We start from the raw sequence: 21,400 nt of genomic DNA, 5'->3' as shown, positions 1-21,400 counted from the left end.
ACAATTGCAAACATGTTGCAGACTTAGTTGCTGGAATATCCTAAAAATATTATAATCTCACTATAATCAAAACTGCCATTCTATGAGTATCAGATTGACTTCATTACACTCAGGAAAGCCTTATCCAACTTTGAAACCTTAGAGCCTGATTTAGATCTGGCCGGATGGGTTACGCCGTCACAATGGTGACGTATATCCCGTCCGCATAAATATAAATCCCATAGGATTATATATAGATATAATGGGATTTGTTTTTTTGCGGACGAGATATCCATCACCGTTGTGACGGAGTAACCCGCCCACCAAGATCTAAATCAGGCTCTTAGTCTTAAAACTACTGGTGGTAGACCTGAAACTTTGAAATAGAATGGTTACTTGTCAGTTGATGATGGCTTGGCCTTACAATTCACCCATATATTTCACAGGTCCATACCCAGTTGCTCAGAAAAGTGAAAAAACAGTGGGGTTTATGCAATGAAAAGAGTTTGTGGATGTTGGACATGCATTGGCTGATCTTAACTCTATTCACTAACCTGAAAGCCTAGGTAAGCTGTTGAACCAGCTACAGAGTTGATTATAATTGGTTTTGACGGACCAGTAAAATGCAGACCCTTTTGGATTGCTGAAAAATGCCTGGAGAAAAAATGTTTTCAGACAGTCTGGCACAATTCAAGAGAACAAAATACTGAACAGTAAATAATGGAAAGTAATGCACAGCTCAGAACATAAAATCATAAAACATTGTTGGGTAAAGACTCCTCCCTAAGTAGTAATCTAGAGCTGTGGTTCATACACTGTGGTCCTGAGACACCTGGGGGTCCGCAAAGCCTACACTGGGGTCCGGGACTGCTTAGAAAATTAAATAATATTAACAGATTAATAAAGTGTATATAAATAAAGAAGCAAAATGTACAATTGAAAAATTTTAAGCATTTTCTAAATGTGACGGAATTTGAAATTGGTGGCTATAAAACAAAATTAGTATCCTCAGACTGATTCCTGGGAGGACTGCAAGTGCATCAAACAGAACATAGTATGGCCGATGAGTAAATTCATTTGAATTTAGAAAAGCTCCAACCTTTCTATTAATTTCTTTTTTTAGATTTGTTTGTGCATTAAATAAAATGTTTCATCGTTTGTGTATTTGTTTGCTGAATGCTTGTTTCTTCATTTTTGTGTACTGTTTGCTGTTCATATAATCAAAAATGCTTAGGCCAATGTCCCCAGCTTCCAGTAATGACTCAATGAGGGTACCTAGAGTCCAATTATGATTCAGTGGGGGGTCCCCAGTTTCCAGTAATGATTAAGCGGAAGTCCACAGAAGTAAAAGGTTAAGAACCACTGATCTAGGGCTGTGTTGGATAAATAAAGTTTGTGAGAAAACCTAGGATTATGCCTAGTAGCGAGAGTACAACACATCACACACTTTTCCTCAGAGAAATTAGAGTTAAATGTTTCTGGAGTGTCAATGAATCATACAGTAAAATCCCCCAACCAATTTAGTCAGAGCCGGACTGGCTGTTGCGGATACCCTCTGTTTTCCCGGTGGGCCGGAAGGGTGGGGGCCTGTATTTGACCTTTGGTGGCCGGTTTTGTTACAGGGGGGCCGTTTTTGCAATAGTCCTGCAATATCGGCCTCCCTGTAACAAAAGTGGCAGTGGTGCTTGACACTAGCCCCCTCGCCCCCACCCCCATGGGCTAGCCCATCTCTCAGTAGCACCCTCACCTCCCCCGGGGCCGGTCGAGCAGAATTGCCAGGGCTGGTTTCTGTTCCCAGTCCAGCAGTCAATCTAGCAAAAAGATTTTAGTGAACGGAGAAATGTACAGTGGTGTACTGAACACCTCACTTTTGCACTTTAAGCCGGGGCTACCGCTGGACACCATGGCCTGGTGAACTAAAACATTAATTACTTGTTTAAGGGACTTTACGGCCTGCAGATATGCTGACAAGATAGCCTTAATAACACTGTTAATGAATACTATAGCTGAGCAGTCTGGGTTTTGAGCTGACATGCACAGTGAAGGAAAAAGGTAAAGGTTGAAAGTAGGGCTAGATAGAAAAAAGAAAGAATGAGGTAAGGAAGGTAGGAAATGTCAAATGAAATTTGATATGGTGAAAGGTAAAATGGAAGGGCAAACAGATGAAAGGGTGATAGAATGGGTGGGAGGATGAAAGGGAATCTGGATGGAAGGGTGAAATGAAGTATGGAAGAGGTAAACGATGAAGGCAAACAGCCTTTACAACACAATGCCTTTACCACACAATGCCTTTACCATGCAGGCAAGTATTTGGGCTTTACTATGCATACCTTTACCTTTACTACACATAGAAAGTCTTGGATATAGAGCCCTTTTGTAATTTGGTGTAAATATGTTCATTAGTTTTGAAGTTATTAAAGAAAAAAGATTCAAGTATATTTAGGGACGCGAATACTTCACGGATCCGACAGATCTCAAAATGAGATCTGTCTGACTGCCACCAATTCAACCAGGAAGTGGTGGCAGCCATCTTGGGAATCGGCTGAGTCCCGAGAAAACCCTAAAAAAAAAAAAAAGACAAGGGGCAGGATAGGAATATCCTCCCTAGGCTTGCCGGTGGGGTCCCACCGGGACCCAGCCTTAGTGTTAGTGGGAGGGGGCACACGACCCCCTTCATGGGCCAATTGTCCCCCCAGAGACTGCCACCCACTGGGACCTGGGTGTGAAAAGTGAGGGGGAGACTGAGGCCCCCTCCCAACCCCAACCGCTGGAGCCCGGCCATTCAGATAATTGGGTGGGGGACAGTTCAGCCCCCATCCCAGGGTATTCATGACCCTGAGGACCCCATCCCCCTGGGCCGGCTCCAGTTATGTCCTGGAGTGCCCACCGCCAGGTCATAGCGGTTTCACTGGTGCAGGCAGAGCTCTGGGGGCCTTGGGGCTCCCCTACGCCCCCATCAAAGGTGCAGGGCACCCACACTCTCTTAGCTGGGCCCTGGGGGATGGGGTCCCCGGGGCAGAAATAGGCCTGGGGAGTGGGGCCGCACATCCCCCTTCACCTCTAGTAATTGGCTAGGCCCTGGGTGATAGGGCCTCCCACTTAAAGAGATTGTGGGCCACTGGGGATGGTGTCCCCAGGGCCACAAATGGCCCTGGTAGGGGAGCGATGTATCCCCTCCCCTAACAAAAATGTGCTTAGCCCCGGGTATGGGGTCCCCAGGGCCAAAATAGGCCCAGGGAGGGGGACACATGCCCACAGCCAAAATATGCCGGAACCTGTAGGATGGGGTCTGAGTAGGGGGCTGCGTAAACCCCTTCTGGACGGGGGCGTGAATTATAGTTAGCTCAGGGCACAAGCTATAGTTTCTTGAGATAAGTAAAACTATAATTGCTGGATTTCTATGGTTTTGTGTGTGTAAAATCTGAATCGAACTATAACGGCCCTGTACTCTGTTTTTTTTTTGGGTGAATTTCTAATGTTTTTTTAATTCTATCCCCTAACTATACTGCCCCTGTAACCTTCGGTTCCTTCAGTGAAGTTCTATGTTTTTTTAATAGTATTTCTTTACGATAACATCCCTGAAACCTTTATTTTTTCAGTGAAAAAAATAATATATGTATGTAGGTATAATCTCCCCATCCTCCATTTGCGGTCTGTCGGCGTACACCTTAATGTTGACAGATGGTGTGGAACTCCCTCCACACCTAAACGTCCTCTTTCTCTTTACGAATAATGAAAGATCGGCACTCAGAATCTTTCAGATGTAAAGAATGTTATTTCCGAGTTGACGCAGAGTACACCGTCATCATGACAAAGGCTTGTGAAAGCCAAAATGTATTGATTGTGTACTCCACAGAAACGCACAAATAAAATTATTTGCATTCGCACGATCCAGAATTCCAGCCTTTCAATATTCGTGAAGGGAAAGATCTTGAGATATGTATATGTATATGTATATGTTTATGTATGTATATATGTTTGTGTGTGTGTGATATATATATATATATATATTGAGTACGTTAGAACTCCCACAACCTCCAAGCGGCGAAGAAGGAGAGACGGACCACGGAAATCTTCAGGCAAGATGTTTTATTCGACCATTTCGACCATTTCTCTCGGCACAAAAATGACGCGTTTCGGGCTCAAGAGCCCTTGTTCATATATATTACCTACTGGCGGTCGCCAGTAGGTAGTTATAGTTAGGACCACGTTTCCATAGGAAATCCGCAACATTCTATTTTGAATAACTTTTGCGCCGGTCGACGAATCCTTGCGAATTTTTCAAAATAGGTGGGGCGCTCCGCTCCGCTCCTACCCTGAAAGTCTCGGGGGGATTCGTCAAGCGGGGGCTGAGATAAAAGGGGGGTCCCAAAACGCGTTTTTCCCATGCATTTTTCCATAGGACCTTTAGACACAGCCACAGCCCGAACGGCTGAACAGAGTTCCTTGAAATTTGGCAGAGAGGTAGTCCTCAGGTCAAGGAAGTGCCTTTTGTAGGTTTGGTGTAAATCTGTTCAGTAGATTCTGAGAAAATAGCCTTTAAATCAATATATATATATATCTGAGCCAGCTTACGGTGCGCTTACGGTGCGCTTACCGTACGCGTACGGCGACGTGCGCGAGCGCGATTCTGATTGGCTGTTCGATCTAAGTAAACATTCGAATCGGTCGAAACCAGGAAGCGGCGGCCGCCATTTTCTCTCTCGCACTCTGAGGGGGGCTGCAAAAACCAAGACAAAAAACATCTACAGGGGGAGTATATTCAGTTCTTAAACACCCAGCATCCATATATGTGTCCCCAAACAACCCCCAAGGCCAAAAAAACAAATTTATTTTTTTTCGAAAAATCGCCGATTACGCTTACCGTACGCGTACGGTAAAAAATTTATATAAAAAAAAATGATCCACACTTTCCCCACCCCGTGTGCAAATGGTGCCCGTAGAGCACCATTTGTACATGGCCTATATAACGAAATGGAAAGTACAAATGAATAACGTTCACATCGAAGCGCATAATATGTCCCCCATGTGCGCACGGTGCGCGAAGCGCATCGTGCGTACATGGTCCATCCCGCGTAACGTGGGCACGCGGTGCACGCAGCGCACCGCGTGACCACCGTGCGTGCACGGCACTGACTGCGTAAAGTGGGCGCGCACGCCACGAATGGCGTAAAGTAACTTAGCATTTAAAAAACCGTACAAATTCACTGAAAAAACCATAGGTTTCACACACGTTATAGTTAGGAATTAGCATTTAAAAAACCTTGCAAATTCACTGAAAAAACCATAGGTTTCACACAAGTTATAGTTAGCTGTACATTTCACTCGTAAAAAACCAATGAAATTCCCCCGTTATAGTTAGTGCAGGCAACTATAACTCACGCGACCGCAATCCTCTGCTGATGACATATGTGTCTTTATGAAAAAAAAATATTTGTAATATATGTATAGCTAAAATTTAATGGAAGAAGACATGGGCAAATAAGTGTATAAATACAGTATTAGCATCAGCAGAGGATTGCGGTCGCATGAGTTATAGTTGCCTGCACTAACTATAACGGGGGAATTTCATTGTTTTTTTACGAGTGAAATGTACAGCTAACTATAACTTGTGTGAAACCTATGGTTTTTTCAGTGAATTTGCAAGGTTTTTTAAATGCTAATTCCTAACTATAACGTGTGTGAAACCTATGGTTTTTTCAGTGAATATATATATATATATGTTTATCCATATCCCCCACTGGTGTTTGTGACTAGGTAGTTACAGTTGGGATGTAGTTTCCATGGGAAGAGTGTTTTTTCATTTACCAATAACTTTGGCTTCCTTTGATGAATCCTCACAAAAGTTTAAAAATTAGTTTGCCACTCACTTCATCCCACGTTCTCACCATATTAATTTCTGTAGGAACTTTAGACACAGCTACAGCCCGAACTACTTAACGGAATTACACCAAATTTGGCAGAAAGGTAGCTGCTGGTCAAGAAAGTGACCTTTTTGTGATTTAGTGTTAATCTATTCAGTAGTTGTGGAGTTATTTAAAGAAATTTCCAGTTGTGTATCTACGGACACGGAAGATCCGCGACCCCTGCAGATCTCGTGCTGAGCTCTGATTGACTGCCAAAACTTGAAATCAGGAAGTGTTGGCGAGGGCATAAATTATACTTAGCTCAGGTAACTATAACTACCAAATTTCACTGGTTTTGTACGAGTGAAATCTGAGCCTAACTATAATGTCCCTGTAACCTTTGGTTGTTCCAGTGAATATATATAGATATCTATGTTATACATAGCTGTTAGACTAACTTTAGGGTTTAGGGGCGGGGAGTGGTAAGGGTAGTTTTAGGCATTAGAGCTGGGTAGTGGTAAAGAGTGGTAAGGTTACATTTAGGGTTTAGGGGTGGTTAGTGATCAGGGTAAATTTAGGACTTAGAATTGGACAGACTTTGAACAGTGAAAAGATGGATGGCTGACGAGGTGGATGGCTACATGAATATTTTGATTGCTGACAGAAGGGTATATAATTGGGTGGTTGGGTGAAAGGATGGCTGTGTATATATGAAAGGGTGAAATTATGGATGGAAAGGTGAATTGTGGATGTGTGACAGGATTGGAAGCCTCGTTGGTTCGATGGGATGGTGAAGTCATACACATGGACATGGGGGAGCCTGCACTCCGCATATAACAGCCTGTCTCTAATTTTACTAATTGTGATTGAGTTAGAACATCTATTGTCACCTGCTATAATGACGTGATATAGCTGATCAACTAATAAATTGTTACAGTTGATTTGTGGCATCATAAATCCAGCAGCCAAGGTGAAAGGCGTGGTTGAAAGGCATAGTTACAAAACAAGAACTGTCTTATCAATCTTCTGATCTGTTTGTCTAAAATTAGCGAAAAGGGGATATTTATGGCAACATGTTTATTTTTTGTTCTATGGGTCATTACATTAAAGACCGCATTTTCTGTATGTATTTACACATTCTCAGCCACTGCATTTTTTAAATTTGGCACAATTGCAAAATAACAACTAAAACAAATTAACTTTTTTTACCACAAATTAGTAACAGCTTTTTAGTGTTTATTATGGCACTTCAGATCTCTTTTGTTTTCATGCCTACAATCATTTGGATTTACCAGTTTTGGGAAAGGGTTAAGTTCTCACCATGTATTATAAGTGATAAAATACCCTCTGCAGCGTCATAAAAGAATATTGCAAGTTACCTTGTAATTCTGTGACTTAATAAAGCACCAAGGCCTTATTCCTTTGTATGGTCGCAATACTCCTTGGTGACTTGCAATATCGTCCTAATGTACAGCAGGGAGTACTTTATCGCATATATAAATAATTGGTAAGGTCTCTATTGAAGACCTCCAGTGATATTTTTCTTAGTTAAAAAAACGTATTGCTTTATTGTTGTAAGTAAAAAGCTAGTCATGGCAGATATGTTTTGCAACAAATGTTCAAGTGGAAACAAATGCTGGAACATATTTATTTAAAGGTCCTGTGGAGAGAGAAGTCGGACATGAGGACCTAGCTAAGTATCTTTATTGGCTAATAGAGAAGCTGGCTTTGCATCAGTTTTGTTGGCAAGTAGATTATACGCGTACACTTAGTCAGACTCTTGTTACATCTTCTTTACCCGTGATTTCACAGCTGCAAATGTGATACAATTCAAATGAATCTCAAAGTTTCTTGTTGAAACCTGTGTAAATTGGCCTAAGGTTTCAGTAGCATTATTTCTCGTGGGTGTTTCTTGCCTAACACATGATTCCAGAATTGAACTTTGGCGAGCTTCCTCCCCAACGCTTTGCATGGTTGTAGATTTGTATGTGGAACCACAAAAGATTATAACCTTTTGAAAGTTTTTAGGACCAATATAGTTGGACAACATCCATCCAAACTTCATGATGACCTTTGCCAATTGCTTTTCTAGACTTGACATGGACAGGTTTCAACAGTACTGTTAGCAGAAAAGCATCAATCTTCTACAGATTGAGTTTGTACTTCAGTGACTTTTTTTAATTTTTCTAAACTCTGACATCTGTTTTATAAGGCATAGTTGGCTGTGGTTATTTTATGCCAGTATTTTTGCTGATCCATTATTCTTTGGCACCTTAGAAACCTTATGTACTATAGTCATGGTTCCTCAATGTTTTCTAGCACTCTGAGCAAGGTATATTTTTTTAACCCAAAGCCGATTTTGTTTTGGCCGAGCGTCTGTTGCGCATGCACTGTATTCAAGTCATGCTGTATTCAGGAAGGGAATTGAAGCTCCGCCCATATTTTTTATTGGCTTTTGTGATTATCCACTGTAAACTGTGGCTGTTTATTGGTCAAAAGGCTTAGTAGTCCCTCTTTAGTCCCTCCTTGTCTCATTTTGTAACCTCTCATGGCGAAACCCCCTGTTACGTGTGTTGTTACTTGGTAGGCTTTAATTACAGCCTCCGAGAACTATTTCTCAAATAGCTTTGTCCTGCCTGCTGTTGCAGGCAGGACAAGCTCTCTCCTAAGGCTTTATTAAAAAAAATGGATAGCACGCATTTGCAACGCAATAGGTCTCGCATTTGCATGAGTTTAAGCTATTAGCATTGTAAATGACAATGCCTTTTATTTATTTGTTTTAAAAAGAACACATAAATAAAAGGCATTGTCATCTACAAAATGCCAATATCTCAGTCTCGTAAATGTGAGACCTATTGCATTGCAAATGCTTGTTTTATTTGCATGTGGAGGTCATACAACACTTACATGTCTCTCAAAGCCACTCATCACCTAGTTTCTTTTAAGTCTCCTTCCACCTTCTTAGGGGAAAAGACTGCCCTTTGACCACACTAGCACCCAGTGTTTCTACCAGGTAATGAAGCCCTGCACACCTGTGAAGGACTATACCTTAGATTGCATACTAATCATCACCCTGAATGTCTCCACTATCATCAGCTGAATAAACCACCACAAGCTCAAAAGCCCGCGATTTGCAAACCATAACGCTGCTCAAAAAAACACAACCAGAAATATTTGCTCAACAGTAAATACTGACTTCATGAAATTAATAGCCAATATCCACCCTACCCCCCTGAGAACAGCTGAAAGCAGGTCAAGCACTAGGTAAGAACAACATATAATTTAGCAAGAAAAATGAAAAACCACCTAAAGAAAGATGCATAAAACATTGGCTATGAAAAACATGTTAGCATCTAAGACCACTAAGCACATTCTTTCAAGTCAGTACCTAAGGACCATACCCTTAGAGGGACAATATCTCTTACCAAACAAGTTGACAAAACCTGGAAACACAACCCTCCACATACTGTAAAGCCTCTGTACCTCAGTGAGTACTTGTGCTGCCATCTCCGTCCACACCCAGCTTTACAATGCCATGCAAGGTTTCCTTAAAATAAAAGCTCCTAAAACCCTAACACTCATAACTATATAACTCATATTTGCTGGAAGTATGAACAGTTGAAATTGACTCATAGATACTCTATGCCTATAATGCTGGCACAACAACTACTGATATTTGCCTGCATTCTTTGTTCAGGGGCATGAAACAAACAATTGATGGCATGGTATATTTGGATTAGCAGCTTATTGCCCATATGCTATCATGGATTGACATCTGTTTGGTTTGGATCATAATTTTGGTGGGCAATTAACAGTGGTTACCATCCTCAACAGATTTAGTTAACTCCAGTTAAGGATATGGGTAGTAGGCAGTAACATCGAATTGCAAAATGAAAGTCAAATCCTGCCATGATCACCTCTTCCCATTCAAGGGAATATGCCAGAACTTTAAAACCTCTTCTTGATCGTGCCTTCAACATACCACTGCCAGTAAAACAAGTATCTTCACTCATCAGCTAAAATATTTAAAGGCATGCAACAACTGAAATATCATGTACTGAATCCTCATATCCTGAGTACCACTCCACTAGCAGGGAGGATGTCCCCAGGAGCTGAACTTTGCCACTGACAAATGTGGTGATGTGGCAGTCCCGAGCTTCAATCCTAATAAAGAAAATGTGGCATTCCCTCTAATGAGGTCTCTTAACTAAGTACCATAAATTGGATATAGTAACATCTTCTTATAGGGCTTTAATTCGGCAGAAATGTTTTAGAAAACACCACATACAGAGCAAATTATCGTTATATCAAACTCTCTTCACCATCACTGCACTGGTTTCTATGGAGCATATAATAAAACTCCAGGTTTACCAGCCCTTGAATGAGGGAAGCTAGAGCAAGTGTCCTGTTTCCCTGAGACTGCCGGCCAGCTTCTGCACAACTCATTGAAACCCAGATTGTGTTGCGCCCTTGGTCATCTAATAATTCAAGTTTAAGATCCTAAAGAAAGTGACCAACTGAGAGCCCATCTATATTCTGATCTTTCAGAAGATCCTGACAATCACCCTTTTCGTTTAAACTTTTTAGTCACTGATTCAGAGTAACCTGCTTCAGTATTGTATCCATTACTACAGAACCTCCTGTACTCGGTTGAACTATTCCCAAGTGATCTTATATACTGCGCCCAATTGTTTCCATCAATTTATTTGTAGCCAAAAAGTCTGAAGTGATAGCAAAGTAACATGATGGATTCATTGAAGCAAATAATTTAGCATGAGAGGGAGAGGTCTAGAGAGAGACCTTGACTTGTTTCCTTTTACCCGCCCTAGTGATCAGTCCAATTCCTCAACTAGGAAGCGTCAGTGAGTGGTTGATTATACTGTGCTAAATAAGAAATAAAGTTTGACAATAAGATTGGTTTCCTCCCTAAAGGAAATGTTATAAAAAAAAGTCTCTCTGACCATCATTAAAGCAAGAAATAACTGAAAGATTAAAATTAATGAAAGCCCCCAAATTTTTGTGGGCACTGAATGTGAAATGACTAATTTGTATAGATGCACAAACCCAAAAATGTACCAAAGCACTCATCCTACGATCTGGAAATGTGAAGTCCGCATCTACATTTCACATACTTTTTTTAATTGGGATAGTGTGTTTTTGAAAGTTGCTAATTTATTCCTTTGGGAGAACATTATTTTGGACTTAGAAGACCCTAGAAAAGAGATTTGAAGATGACACAGGCTCAAGTATGTTTCCATGCTGTAGATAATAATGGTGATTCTGATAATTATGATGGCGACGATGAGGATTATGATGGTGATCATGATGATAATGATTGTGATTATTATTATTATGCGCACTGCAACCTAAAAGGCATCCTGTCGCTGGCTAAGATCATTGTAATCGATGCTGGGATTCAGTGTGCACTCTGGTTTTCAGCAGTTTCTTGAAAACAAAGTGATTGGGCGTAGTCCACAGAGCTGAGATCTCGGACTGAAAAATATGGCAACCTGAAGAACGTGACCATGAGTAAAGTGGAGAAGTCCTGAAGGGACATAGTGCTTGAATATTGTTTACATAAAACACGGCCCTTCTCATTAATGAGAAGCAGGCGCTAGAGCGGTTATTAACAATTTGCAGACAGAGACAAGTTGGAGTCCATCTGTACTCCCAGATTTAGAATCTTGGAAGCCTTTACTGGAATTGACCCTTCCTCTGGTGGCCAGAGTCTTGTAGATGTCATAGTTCCAGTTTACTTATGTGGCAGAGCATGATCTCAGGTTTGTTACTGTTTTAGAGAATTGGAGAGTAGCCAATCAGCTATACTACTAATTCAGTTGTTAAGAAGGTAAGGAATGTCAAGTTGGAATACCCTAAGGTGTTAGTCAATTGAGTATCATCTGCATAATGGACAAAACTTATCCCATGTGATCTTATTTGCAGGGCTAATTGTCTGATGTACACATTGAATAGCGTTGGACTGAGGGGTGAACCCTGAGGAATCCCAAAGGTTAACTCATGTAAACACTGAGCAGGTTAGGGGAAGATTAATTGACTACGATCTGCCTTCAAGATGAGTCTTGCACCATAGTCATGCCTGACATTTGACACCAGTCTCCTCTAGCCTGTGGAAGAGAATATAGTGGTTAACTGTATCAGAGGCTACAGACAGGTCTAGTAGTACGTGAGCCACTTGCTGGCCTCTGTCCACTGCTATACGAAGGTCATCCACTACTGTAACCAGTACTCCGTCTGTCCCATTAAATGGCTGGAATCCAGACTGTGCCCCATCCAGTAGTTGATTTTCCTCCAGATGTGCTGATTATATCTTATTGGCGTATTTCTCCTGAGTTTTAACTGGGAAGGGCAAAAGACCGATTGATCTGAAGTTACTGAGATAAGCAGGATCGGCAGGCGTCTTCTTTAACAGTGGATGATCACGCCGGTTTCCAGGCTGCTGGGACTGAAGAAGACTGCAGGGAAAGATCACATATGGTCCGAAGCAGTTCTAAGTTGAACCATTAGCTCCCACCAAATACTTAAAAGGGTTGCAGTGAAGAGCCTGAGTTTATGGAGTTAGCAATCTTAATACAATCCATTGTTGACACGGTCTCAAAGGCTTCTAAGCTGTTAACGAGAGGACCTACAGAGGGGGTGGGAGTATTCTTTTCCTGAGCCTTCCTGAACATACCATCCCCAGACAGGGGCTCATTGAATAAGGTAAGAGCTGTAACAATGTTCTTTATCTTGTTCTCAAAATAGTCACACAGATCATGTCAAAGCTGTTGAGATGGGATGTTCCTTTGTAAGGAACAGGCTGGATTGGCTAGTGGCTGGGCATTGAAGATTTATTTTTGCTACATTGGGAGTACTGGCGATTTCGTTTGCAAAAAAAATCTGATTTGGCACTTTTGATCACATTTTTATAGTTCAACACATTTCTAAATTCTGATTCAACTGCCATGGCATAAGGAGTTCGCCAGGCAGATATAAATGGCCTCTCGCAGATCATCATTATACCACGGTACTGAAGGGAGGACTCCAGAAGTAGTCTTTAATGCAACAGCCTTATCCAGTGACTTTGTGATCCAGGAATGATTATCATACACATCTACCACTGAGGCAGAAGAAAGCCCCATACGTGGGAAAAGCGGTAGCACGCCCTAGGTTAGCCAATTGAGGAAGTTTAGCCCATGAGTAAACCAACTTCTGCTCTCTGGGGCCTCGTGGCCGAAGGGGCACAGGAGGCTCGATCAAAAAGGTTAGGAGAAAACTATCTGTCCAGGCTTGTGGTTGTATATTCGTAACCATAATGAGTCCATTGCATTCAAATGTCAAATCTAATGTGTGGCCATGTAGGTGTGTAGGGCCCTGTACCAATTATTGTAGCCCTATTGCCTCAAGAGAATTGATCAAATCCTAAGAGAATGTGTTTGAGGCATCGTCCACCCAAAGACTGAAGTCTCCTACCTTAAAGAGTGAGGTAAGAGAAATCATGAGGAGGGGGCAGTGCTTCCGCAAGGGTTTGAATAAACCCTGTGTGCGAGCCAGGTGGGTGATAGCAGAGTAACCTAATAATGTTGACCCCAATCAATCCAGCTTATTGAGGCCCCCTCTTGAAAGGGCTTTGAAATTGATCTTTTATACGAGTGCCAATCCCTCTTTAATCCTCCTCAGTCTTGGTTGATGTAGAATTCCATATCCCTCCGGATATACTGACCCAATTTCAGGATTCGTGTCAATTGTGGCCCAAGTCTCCATTACAAAGAGCATATTCAATCTGATAGTAGATATTAGCAGGTGTATTTCTGTCGCATGTTTTAAAATGGAGCACACATTCAATAAACTGCAGGATAAATGCCTTGAAGTTTTAGCCCAAATTGAGAGTTCTGACCCCACCATATCTGAGAAGCCTGGTCATTTGGTGTTTGCATTGAGGGGCGAAGGAACCAACAGTCTAGCTGTCCTATGAGGTGAATCTGCTGGCAAGCTCTTAACCTTATTGTCCCGCCATTGCCCCAAGCATCGAAAACCACCATTGTCCAATGCCCTACAGCGAGGGTCTGCTGCAAAATGGGCATAGTCATTGGCGCTGTGCTCGGCTGGTGCATGCACAAGCGCAGACGGGTTTGCCTTTGGTGTCCAGCAGGGTGTGGCCATGCATCGTACTAAGTTATGTAGCCACACATCCACAAAACACTAGTGTGATAACCAAGATGGCGTCCATGGGGAGAATAGAGGTCGGGCTGGCGTGTGCTCCACTGCCGGTCTACTCTTGTGAAATTTCGAAACTTTAAAAATTTCCCTTATGAGACACAGCTGCATTGAAACTCCTATAGAGATGAGGGCAGTCTGAACGCTTTCTTAAATATTTGCCTCCATACTATTAAATATCGGGTTAAATAAATAGGGCATACAGGGAGTTTTTCCGACAGAGGCATTTGCACACCTCTAGGTAGTTGATGTGACTTTGCTCCTGTGAACCTTCCGCCTCTCCACTCATTTGTTTGCCCTGTAGTCTGCACATTAGCTCAGCCCGGTTGCTCAGACCAGTTTTCTTAGACATAAAAAGTCTCTTTAACAACTGTCGCTAACAGTCTCCAGGCAGTGAAACCTGCGGGACTGCTGTTTGATATGTGTCTTATAGTTATGTATACATTGAGTTCCTGGGAAAGCAAGAGTCTTCGGGCTCTGGTGGCACAAACCACTCTGCCTTTGACCTCGACATCATATGATGTCATCATTGCCCCTCAATCATAATAAATGGGTATATTACACGCTTACCCATTATATATCCTCTAAAGATGTTGTATTTGTCTCCCCCTTATAGCTGTGGGACAAATGGAAACCCAAAATGTGTGCCTCACCTTTGTCCATTAGCCTTAGTACCATCTGGCACAGCATTTCTTTAGCAGAGGGTCAGTGTGCAGGAATAGAGGACCCTGGGGAATCCGTGCATGGCAGCGTTGGCCCTTTTGTCATCTTGTCCTGTCATAAGCTGGACAGAATAGCAACAGCTCATGAAAAGCCTCTGAATTGAAAGTTGAGAGGGATATGCCCAGATTAGAGTACGTTGTTTTTGTGCCAAATTCTTGTGGGTGCTTCGGACAAAATAAATTTGCATCGATAATACAAGATGGCTGCCACTTCCCAGACGTCGTAATGTTTTCAACGCTAATGTCCCTTTTCAGTCATTTCTTTGAAATACATTTTGAACAATATGTCGGAGCTGCAGCCCAACTCCATGGTGGAAATGGTCTGCGGCTTTAAAGAGAGCTAAAATTGAATCGAGGAAGCTAAATCTTCTGTTATCTCTTCATGAGATTTTTCAGTTGGATGTCATTTCTGAATCAAGACTTGGCCCCTACATCATCCTTTTCACGACTCAAAGGCACCATGTTAAAAACATCCACTGAGCATTAAAGTGTTTATTTGGGCTTAGAGAGGCTTTGTGTATCTTTTTAAGTTGTGTTGTGCGTTTCCGTTCCGGAGATGGTTCGATGAGTAATGGAAGCAGGAAGCTGTTTTTCATTATCCGAGTGGTACATCCACTCCATCACCTACTTGGGATTGATGATGTCACCGGAAGCTTTAATCATATCTTCATGCGATCTTTTAAGTTCCAGAGGTTTTTATGGCCTGTTATTCTTAATGAAGTTGCTTGGTAACAACTCCATTTAGGATAAATGAACATCAGAGCAGAAGTTAATACCCAGGCAACTCAAGGAAAGCATCAGTAAATGGACTGTTTGAACTCGTAAAACATATTTTTGTACGATACAGAAAAAGCCATTTCAATTGCATATACAGCTCATAATATAGAGATGCACTGAACAGCTCCTCTGTCTGAGTTAGGAGTCGGGCATAATTCTTTGATATAATAACCTGCTAATTTGAGGACCCTGCAAAGGCCGCCAGCTCCATTGACACTTTGAATAGGAAATTTAGGGACCAATCTCCAGATAGTGGATCTTCAGTAATCTAGTTAAAAGAGTTATTGTCATACAGTAACCTACAGAGTGGGTTAACTTTGTGTTGCCGTTAAGGGTGATTGATAACCCTACTAACGCCTTTGGGCAAGAAGACAAAAAAAAGATTTTCTGGGGTAACTGATTTGTGCCACGTGACGTGTAATGCCTCCACAGTTATGTATTTTATTAGTTTTACACAGTAATCTTTTTTTTTTTTTTTATAATTTAAAGCTTACAGACACGCCAACTATAGAGAGATACATTTCTTGAGTGTTTTTGTGAATTATGCTTCTTCTGTTAGGCATCCAATATTACTGTTTTCATTTTTGAAGTATACAAGGGTGAATGAACTGACAGAAAAAATACAGTACTTAATGATTGTATGTACAGTATTTCTTAAAGGGATGTTTAATAACTGAATCCATATGTAATAAACGGCACCCTTATTCCCCATTCGTTTGCTCCAAGCCATACCTCTTTTTCACTCTTATGGTCACTTACTCTTATGACTATACTGCTTTGAGTCCTGTTGATCTGCTCTCCGCTTCCCATTATTCAATAACCAACAGTTCTGTTCCTTCAATCTTTACTTCAGATGGCTGGATTGCAGGTGGGCCGGAAGATCTACTCTATCAATGAGGATTTGGTGTTCCTACGCCCTTTTCAGGAGGTGGAGGCCATGTTCAACCAGTCTTTTTGCTCGCGAAGGCCACTCAGAATTTTGGTGGCCACAAAATCAAAGGAGTAAGTGGTTTTAAAATAAAAAATAAAACATTCTGATCCTTTTCTTATCTGTGATACTACAGCATTGTTGAAGAATTCCAATGGGACAGTTCTCTTAATTTTGCTACTCCTCCGCTAGAACGGTGTGTTTTTTTTTATTTTCCCATATGCGTTTTTGATATTGAGTTACTTAACATACATTAAAAGCAATCCTTATTGAGGAATATATTGTGCATTATATTCAGGCGTTCTATATTATCTCTGACACCCAGGATCCAATTGTTTGGTACAAAAATTAAGCTTCATAACTAAAATAATTTAGCTCTGTATGTGCGAATCGTGTATATTGTGTTGTAATAATGATGGCGTTTTAAATCTGTGAAGAGATACCAAAGAATTCTAGATTTGTATTTTACTGTACCTGTCATCAAAATGATCATTTGTGAACTAAGATTGTGACCAGATAACACATCCATGTGTCCACTTGTTTGTGAGTTATGAATATTTTCGAGAATGGATTCACAAATTATGTGCACAAGAATGATCCCTATGAATAAAATTGGTTATACTACTACACGCCACACTGGCAACACTTCAGATTCAGTCAATCAGTAACTATTAGATGGATTTATAGATATTTCTGAAAGGAAAAAGAAAATTAACCCAATGTTAAGGCTTATATAATGCCCAAATAAGTGTTCCTATTTTCTGCTAGCAGACTAATATGTTGGGAAGTTCCTGGAAATTTCTACTGCGCCTTCATATGAGCAATCGTGGGATGTCACATTTTTGTAGTACATAGTCTGGAACAGATGGGTATTTCCATTTTTTCCACTGGCATGAATAGTAAGTAGGCTGCTGTTTACACTGACTCCCCATTTCCACTTTTTAAGCAGGTCAACTCCAAAATGCTTGTAAATCTAAACACTTTGGGAACTATTTGAACTTTGGCACACTGGAGCGTCTGCAAAAACAGCTGTTGATGGACAGAATGCAGAACAGTGTCATACATTCACCCCAGTACAGAGATCTGGGCCTAAATCCATTGGTTTTTTTTGCTCACCGTGTCGTTCCAGTTTGAACCCAGCCATATGCAAATCAGTCTTGACCCTGTGCCTCATGGGAACAGTCCAGCCCTAACTGCCAAGCTAGGTCCTCCCTGGACTGGAAACAAGCATCCTAGGACCGGTTTCGAGCATCTGCCAAAAAGTGGTTGACGTGAATGCACTCATTATACTGCAGATAGGACATTTGCCATTTTCTAGTGGATGCCCTGCATCTGCCCAAATGTAAATAAGCCCCACCATTTTTGCATCTTTTTGGCAACCATATTCATCTTGGTTTGCAATACCCTAGTTAAACCAGTTGTGTCTAAAGTGACTTAATATGACTGACCCTCCTCGAAGCAATGAACTCCAGTGGTTGGGGGTGCGCTATAATCCTGAAAAAGCCTTAGCCAGGGCTTGAATGAGCAAAACAACTTTTCATATACCTATTAAGTCAATACAATTACTATTCTGCAACCCATACCTTTTTGTACATAATACCATTTTAATCCTTTAAGTGATCTCGAGGTATACGATTTGCTTACTTTGTGCGTGTTGCGGTTCAGTCAGACTAGTAGTTGGTGCTTGAGTGATTTTTATTTCAAAATAATCCGATATTTGTAAGTGAAATATAAAATTTACTTAGTTATGCCCTGTAATCTTTATTCCAAAATATTTATCGAGATTGTTTAGATAGTTGTTCCACTCTGGAACAGCCCTTGTCTTGATGTTGTTGCCGGTCCCACATTTGACAGCTTTGAAGCCAGTGTAAAAAGCAATCAAGTGACCAGAGGAAAAAACGTAAAGTTTAGCATCACAACTAAAATATCAATTAATATGCCTGGTCACCGTAGCGTGTACTATGTACACTTGTTGTTATGCTGATTATCTTCCACAAATCAGCATCTATGAATAAATGCTAAAATCATTAGGTCTAGTTTCTAATCTTTATCAGCGGTACGTCGCTATGTGCTTTGTACTGTGTCTACTCTTATGTTCGTCATTTCTACTCAAAATGTCAGAGCACTCTTGTCAAATAAATTAAACGAATATAAATGGATAACAGAACATTGATATCACTGAGTCATCTCTGTTCTAACTCTAATAATATACATATTATTCAAGATGTCGGCTGTTGCTGCCATGCCAGTGAAATCTGCTATTGTTTCCTCAGTTTCTGAGATACCTTTCTATAATCACACCTGTGTAGAAGCTGGTCCTTAACCAGGGCAACAAAAATAATCCAAGAATCAGATTCGGTCTATGATAAAAGATTGGAAAATAATTAGATTTTCCTGCTTTCAGGGTAATGCAGAAACCAGGATTCACATGATTTGCATCCATTTAAAAAGAGCACTTGACCTATGTCTTTGGTTGACTGCCAAGGGGTTATGGTGTTTTGTACAATTTTGTTGCGCCTAAAAGATCTGGCATTCTCACTTTAGTTGAATCAAATGTGTTTGATTTTCCCCTTTCTTGTTTTCTAGGATTATAAAAGTCCCAGACCTGCCAGAGGCACTTTGTTTTCAAATCAGAGGAACTGCTCCCCCATATGTGCATGCAGTTGGAAGAGGTATGATGACATGTAATCGACTAATTTCATTTATCTCTTTAACTTAGTGAAAACTGTGACGTTGAACCATTTTGATGTTGCCACATCTGGGTCACGACAGGACCCGACATTTAGTCCTGAATGTTATCGAATGTTTTAAAAACATACACATATTTATGAACTATAAGACCTTAAGCGATAAAAGATAAAAGGTGGTGTCTTTTCAGATAAAGTCAGTTTAAGAAGAATTTGTGACTACTGTAAGATCAACATGAGTTGGTACAGTTGAATGTTAAACATTGTCAATGCAATGTCCTGGCAGCTGTAGAAACTGCTCCATTTCGTAAGGCTTTGTGCGCTCCACACCAGAGAACTGCAGGATAATGCAAAAGAAGCTAATGGTTAAGAAGAGGTGAGGAGACTGGTACAAGTAGCCAGGTTTTCCTTTCCTTTTACTATGATCCACGCCAACTAACTTTCATGCAGCATTTTGCTTCCTTCATATTATCTAGGTGATATCATAAGTTGCTGGATGCCCAAGAATACACAAGAATAATTGTTTCACCCTATGGGTGAGAGACCTACATTGTGCTGTTGTCTCAAAATAAAGCAAGCATTTCTAATGCAATAGGTCTCGCATTTACGAGCGTTTAAGCTATTGGCATTGCAAATAACAATGCCTTTTTATTTGTGTTTTTAAAAGAGCAACATACACATAAAAGGCATTGTTATTTACAATGACAATAGCTCAAACTCTCATAAATGCGAGACCACTTTAATTGTGGCCGTGCCCCTTTCTTTAGACGGTGCTTGCCGTATTCAGGTTACAGTGAGCAGTGGCTAACATTAAAGTGAAAGCACGTATGAGGCGCTTTCACCCAAAGTAAAAAAAAATTAAAATATTTAGAAAGGTTCTGTAGAGCAGCTGCTAAAGTGAAAGTGGACTGCGCTTTAGAATAAATAATAAAATAAGCGCCACCGCTATAGATAATGCGGACCGTGCTGTAATTTAAATAAAAATAATATAAAAGCAGGCGGCCTGCTGCGATGTCGTGGGTGGAATAGGGGAAGATCATTAAAGAAAATAGTATTCACCGACATGACAGTGTATAACCACAGTGAAAAGTTCAGTCCTTATGGGAGGTTAAAAATGCAGACAAGGAGGGACTACTAAGCCTATTCACAAATGAAAAGCAACGATTTCGAAAGGACTGTAACAGGAGCCAATTGAAAAGATGGACTGGAAATGGGCGGTGCTTCTATGCCATACCACAGTACAGCATACCTCGCAGAGCAGTGCATGAGCTGTTCAGACTCAACCTAAAAAAGGGTTCCATTGGCACAAAATGTTCCAAACTGTCTGGTAGGTTTTCTAAAAGTGTTTCTTGGCTTCAAGACTACGGCATGTCTTTTATGAACTCTCAACACTTTTATAAATAGAGGCTTAGTTAAGATATCAATTCTGAGTAGGAAGATCCTTCGACTGCAGCACCGTTTTACTATTGCACTTACATTCCAGTGGTACTTTGAGAGCAACTAACAATCATGTAAGAAACAGGGTAAATAGCAGATTCCAAACCTCTTCACTACAGACACATGCCTGGATGCACACTAGATATCTTGTAAATGACTTTTATTTTAAAGATCAAATTGTACTTTCTAGAATAAAGCACATGTATAGTTGCAACTATAAAAAGAAAAACAATAAGGCGCCAGCAATTGTAATTATTAAACAGAAGATTATGGAAAAATACAAAATTATTCAAGGTTTCATTGTAGGTTTGTGACTTTCTGCTAAAACCCTTCCCTCCTTGTCTTTAACTAAATTATCTATAACACATAACAAGTCTGTCAATATGTTAAATATTCTTGCCCGCATAACTTAACCGAACAAACTGGAATATTATTCTGAGTTGCATGGAGGTTAAGGTGCCAGCCAAGAGATAAAGAGCCAGGCTAACTGGCTTAGCTGATACACCTTGGCCATTAGTCACCACTGCAGATCTTTGACCCTCTGTAAGCATGAAATAACAGCCACCCTGTTAATTAACTTGCAAGACCTTATATACCTTTTCTTAAGATTGTTTTGACAATCAACTACAAACCTAAGAGTCTTTTGTTGAATGAAATGCTCTTTCACCTACTGCTCCTGTCATTGACATGACCTTGTTGACTATTTTGAAAAACATCTCTGATAATGTACAAGGTGACATACTGTCGAAAACAGGATAGCTAAAATACCAGATAGATCTAAATGAGATTACGAATTCAATGGAAACCTAA

At 40.8% G+C, this 21,400-nt stretch overlaps 1 protein-coding gene across 1 annotated transcript in view; it reads left to right on the top strand.

Moving 5' to 3' along the window:
• Nucleotides 1–21,400, top strand: part of PREX1 (phosphatidylinositol-3,4,5-trisphosphate dependent Rac exchange factor 1) — an 824,667-nt gene that overhangs the window by 619,478 nt on the left and 183,789 nt on the right. Inside the window, exons 19-20 of the mRNA XM_085619426.1 lie at nt 16,392–16,540; nt 19,053–19,138. Of these exons, the coding sequence (XP_085475552.1) occupies nt 16,392–16,540; nt 19,053–19,138 (235 nt within the window). The remainder of the gene's footprint in view (nt 1–16,391; nt 16,541–19,052; nt 19,139–21,400) is intronic.

The sequence above is a fragment of the Triturus cristatus genome, chromosome 7 (assembly GCF_964204655.1).
Source record: "Triturus cristatus chromosome 7, aTriCri1.1, whole genome shotgun sequence".
NCBI classification, from domain to species: Eukaryota; Metazoa; Chordata; class Amphibia; order Caudata; family Salamandridae; genus Triturus; species Triturus cristatus.
This window is presented reverse-complemented; position numbering and strand designations above follow the sequence as displayed.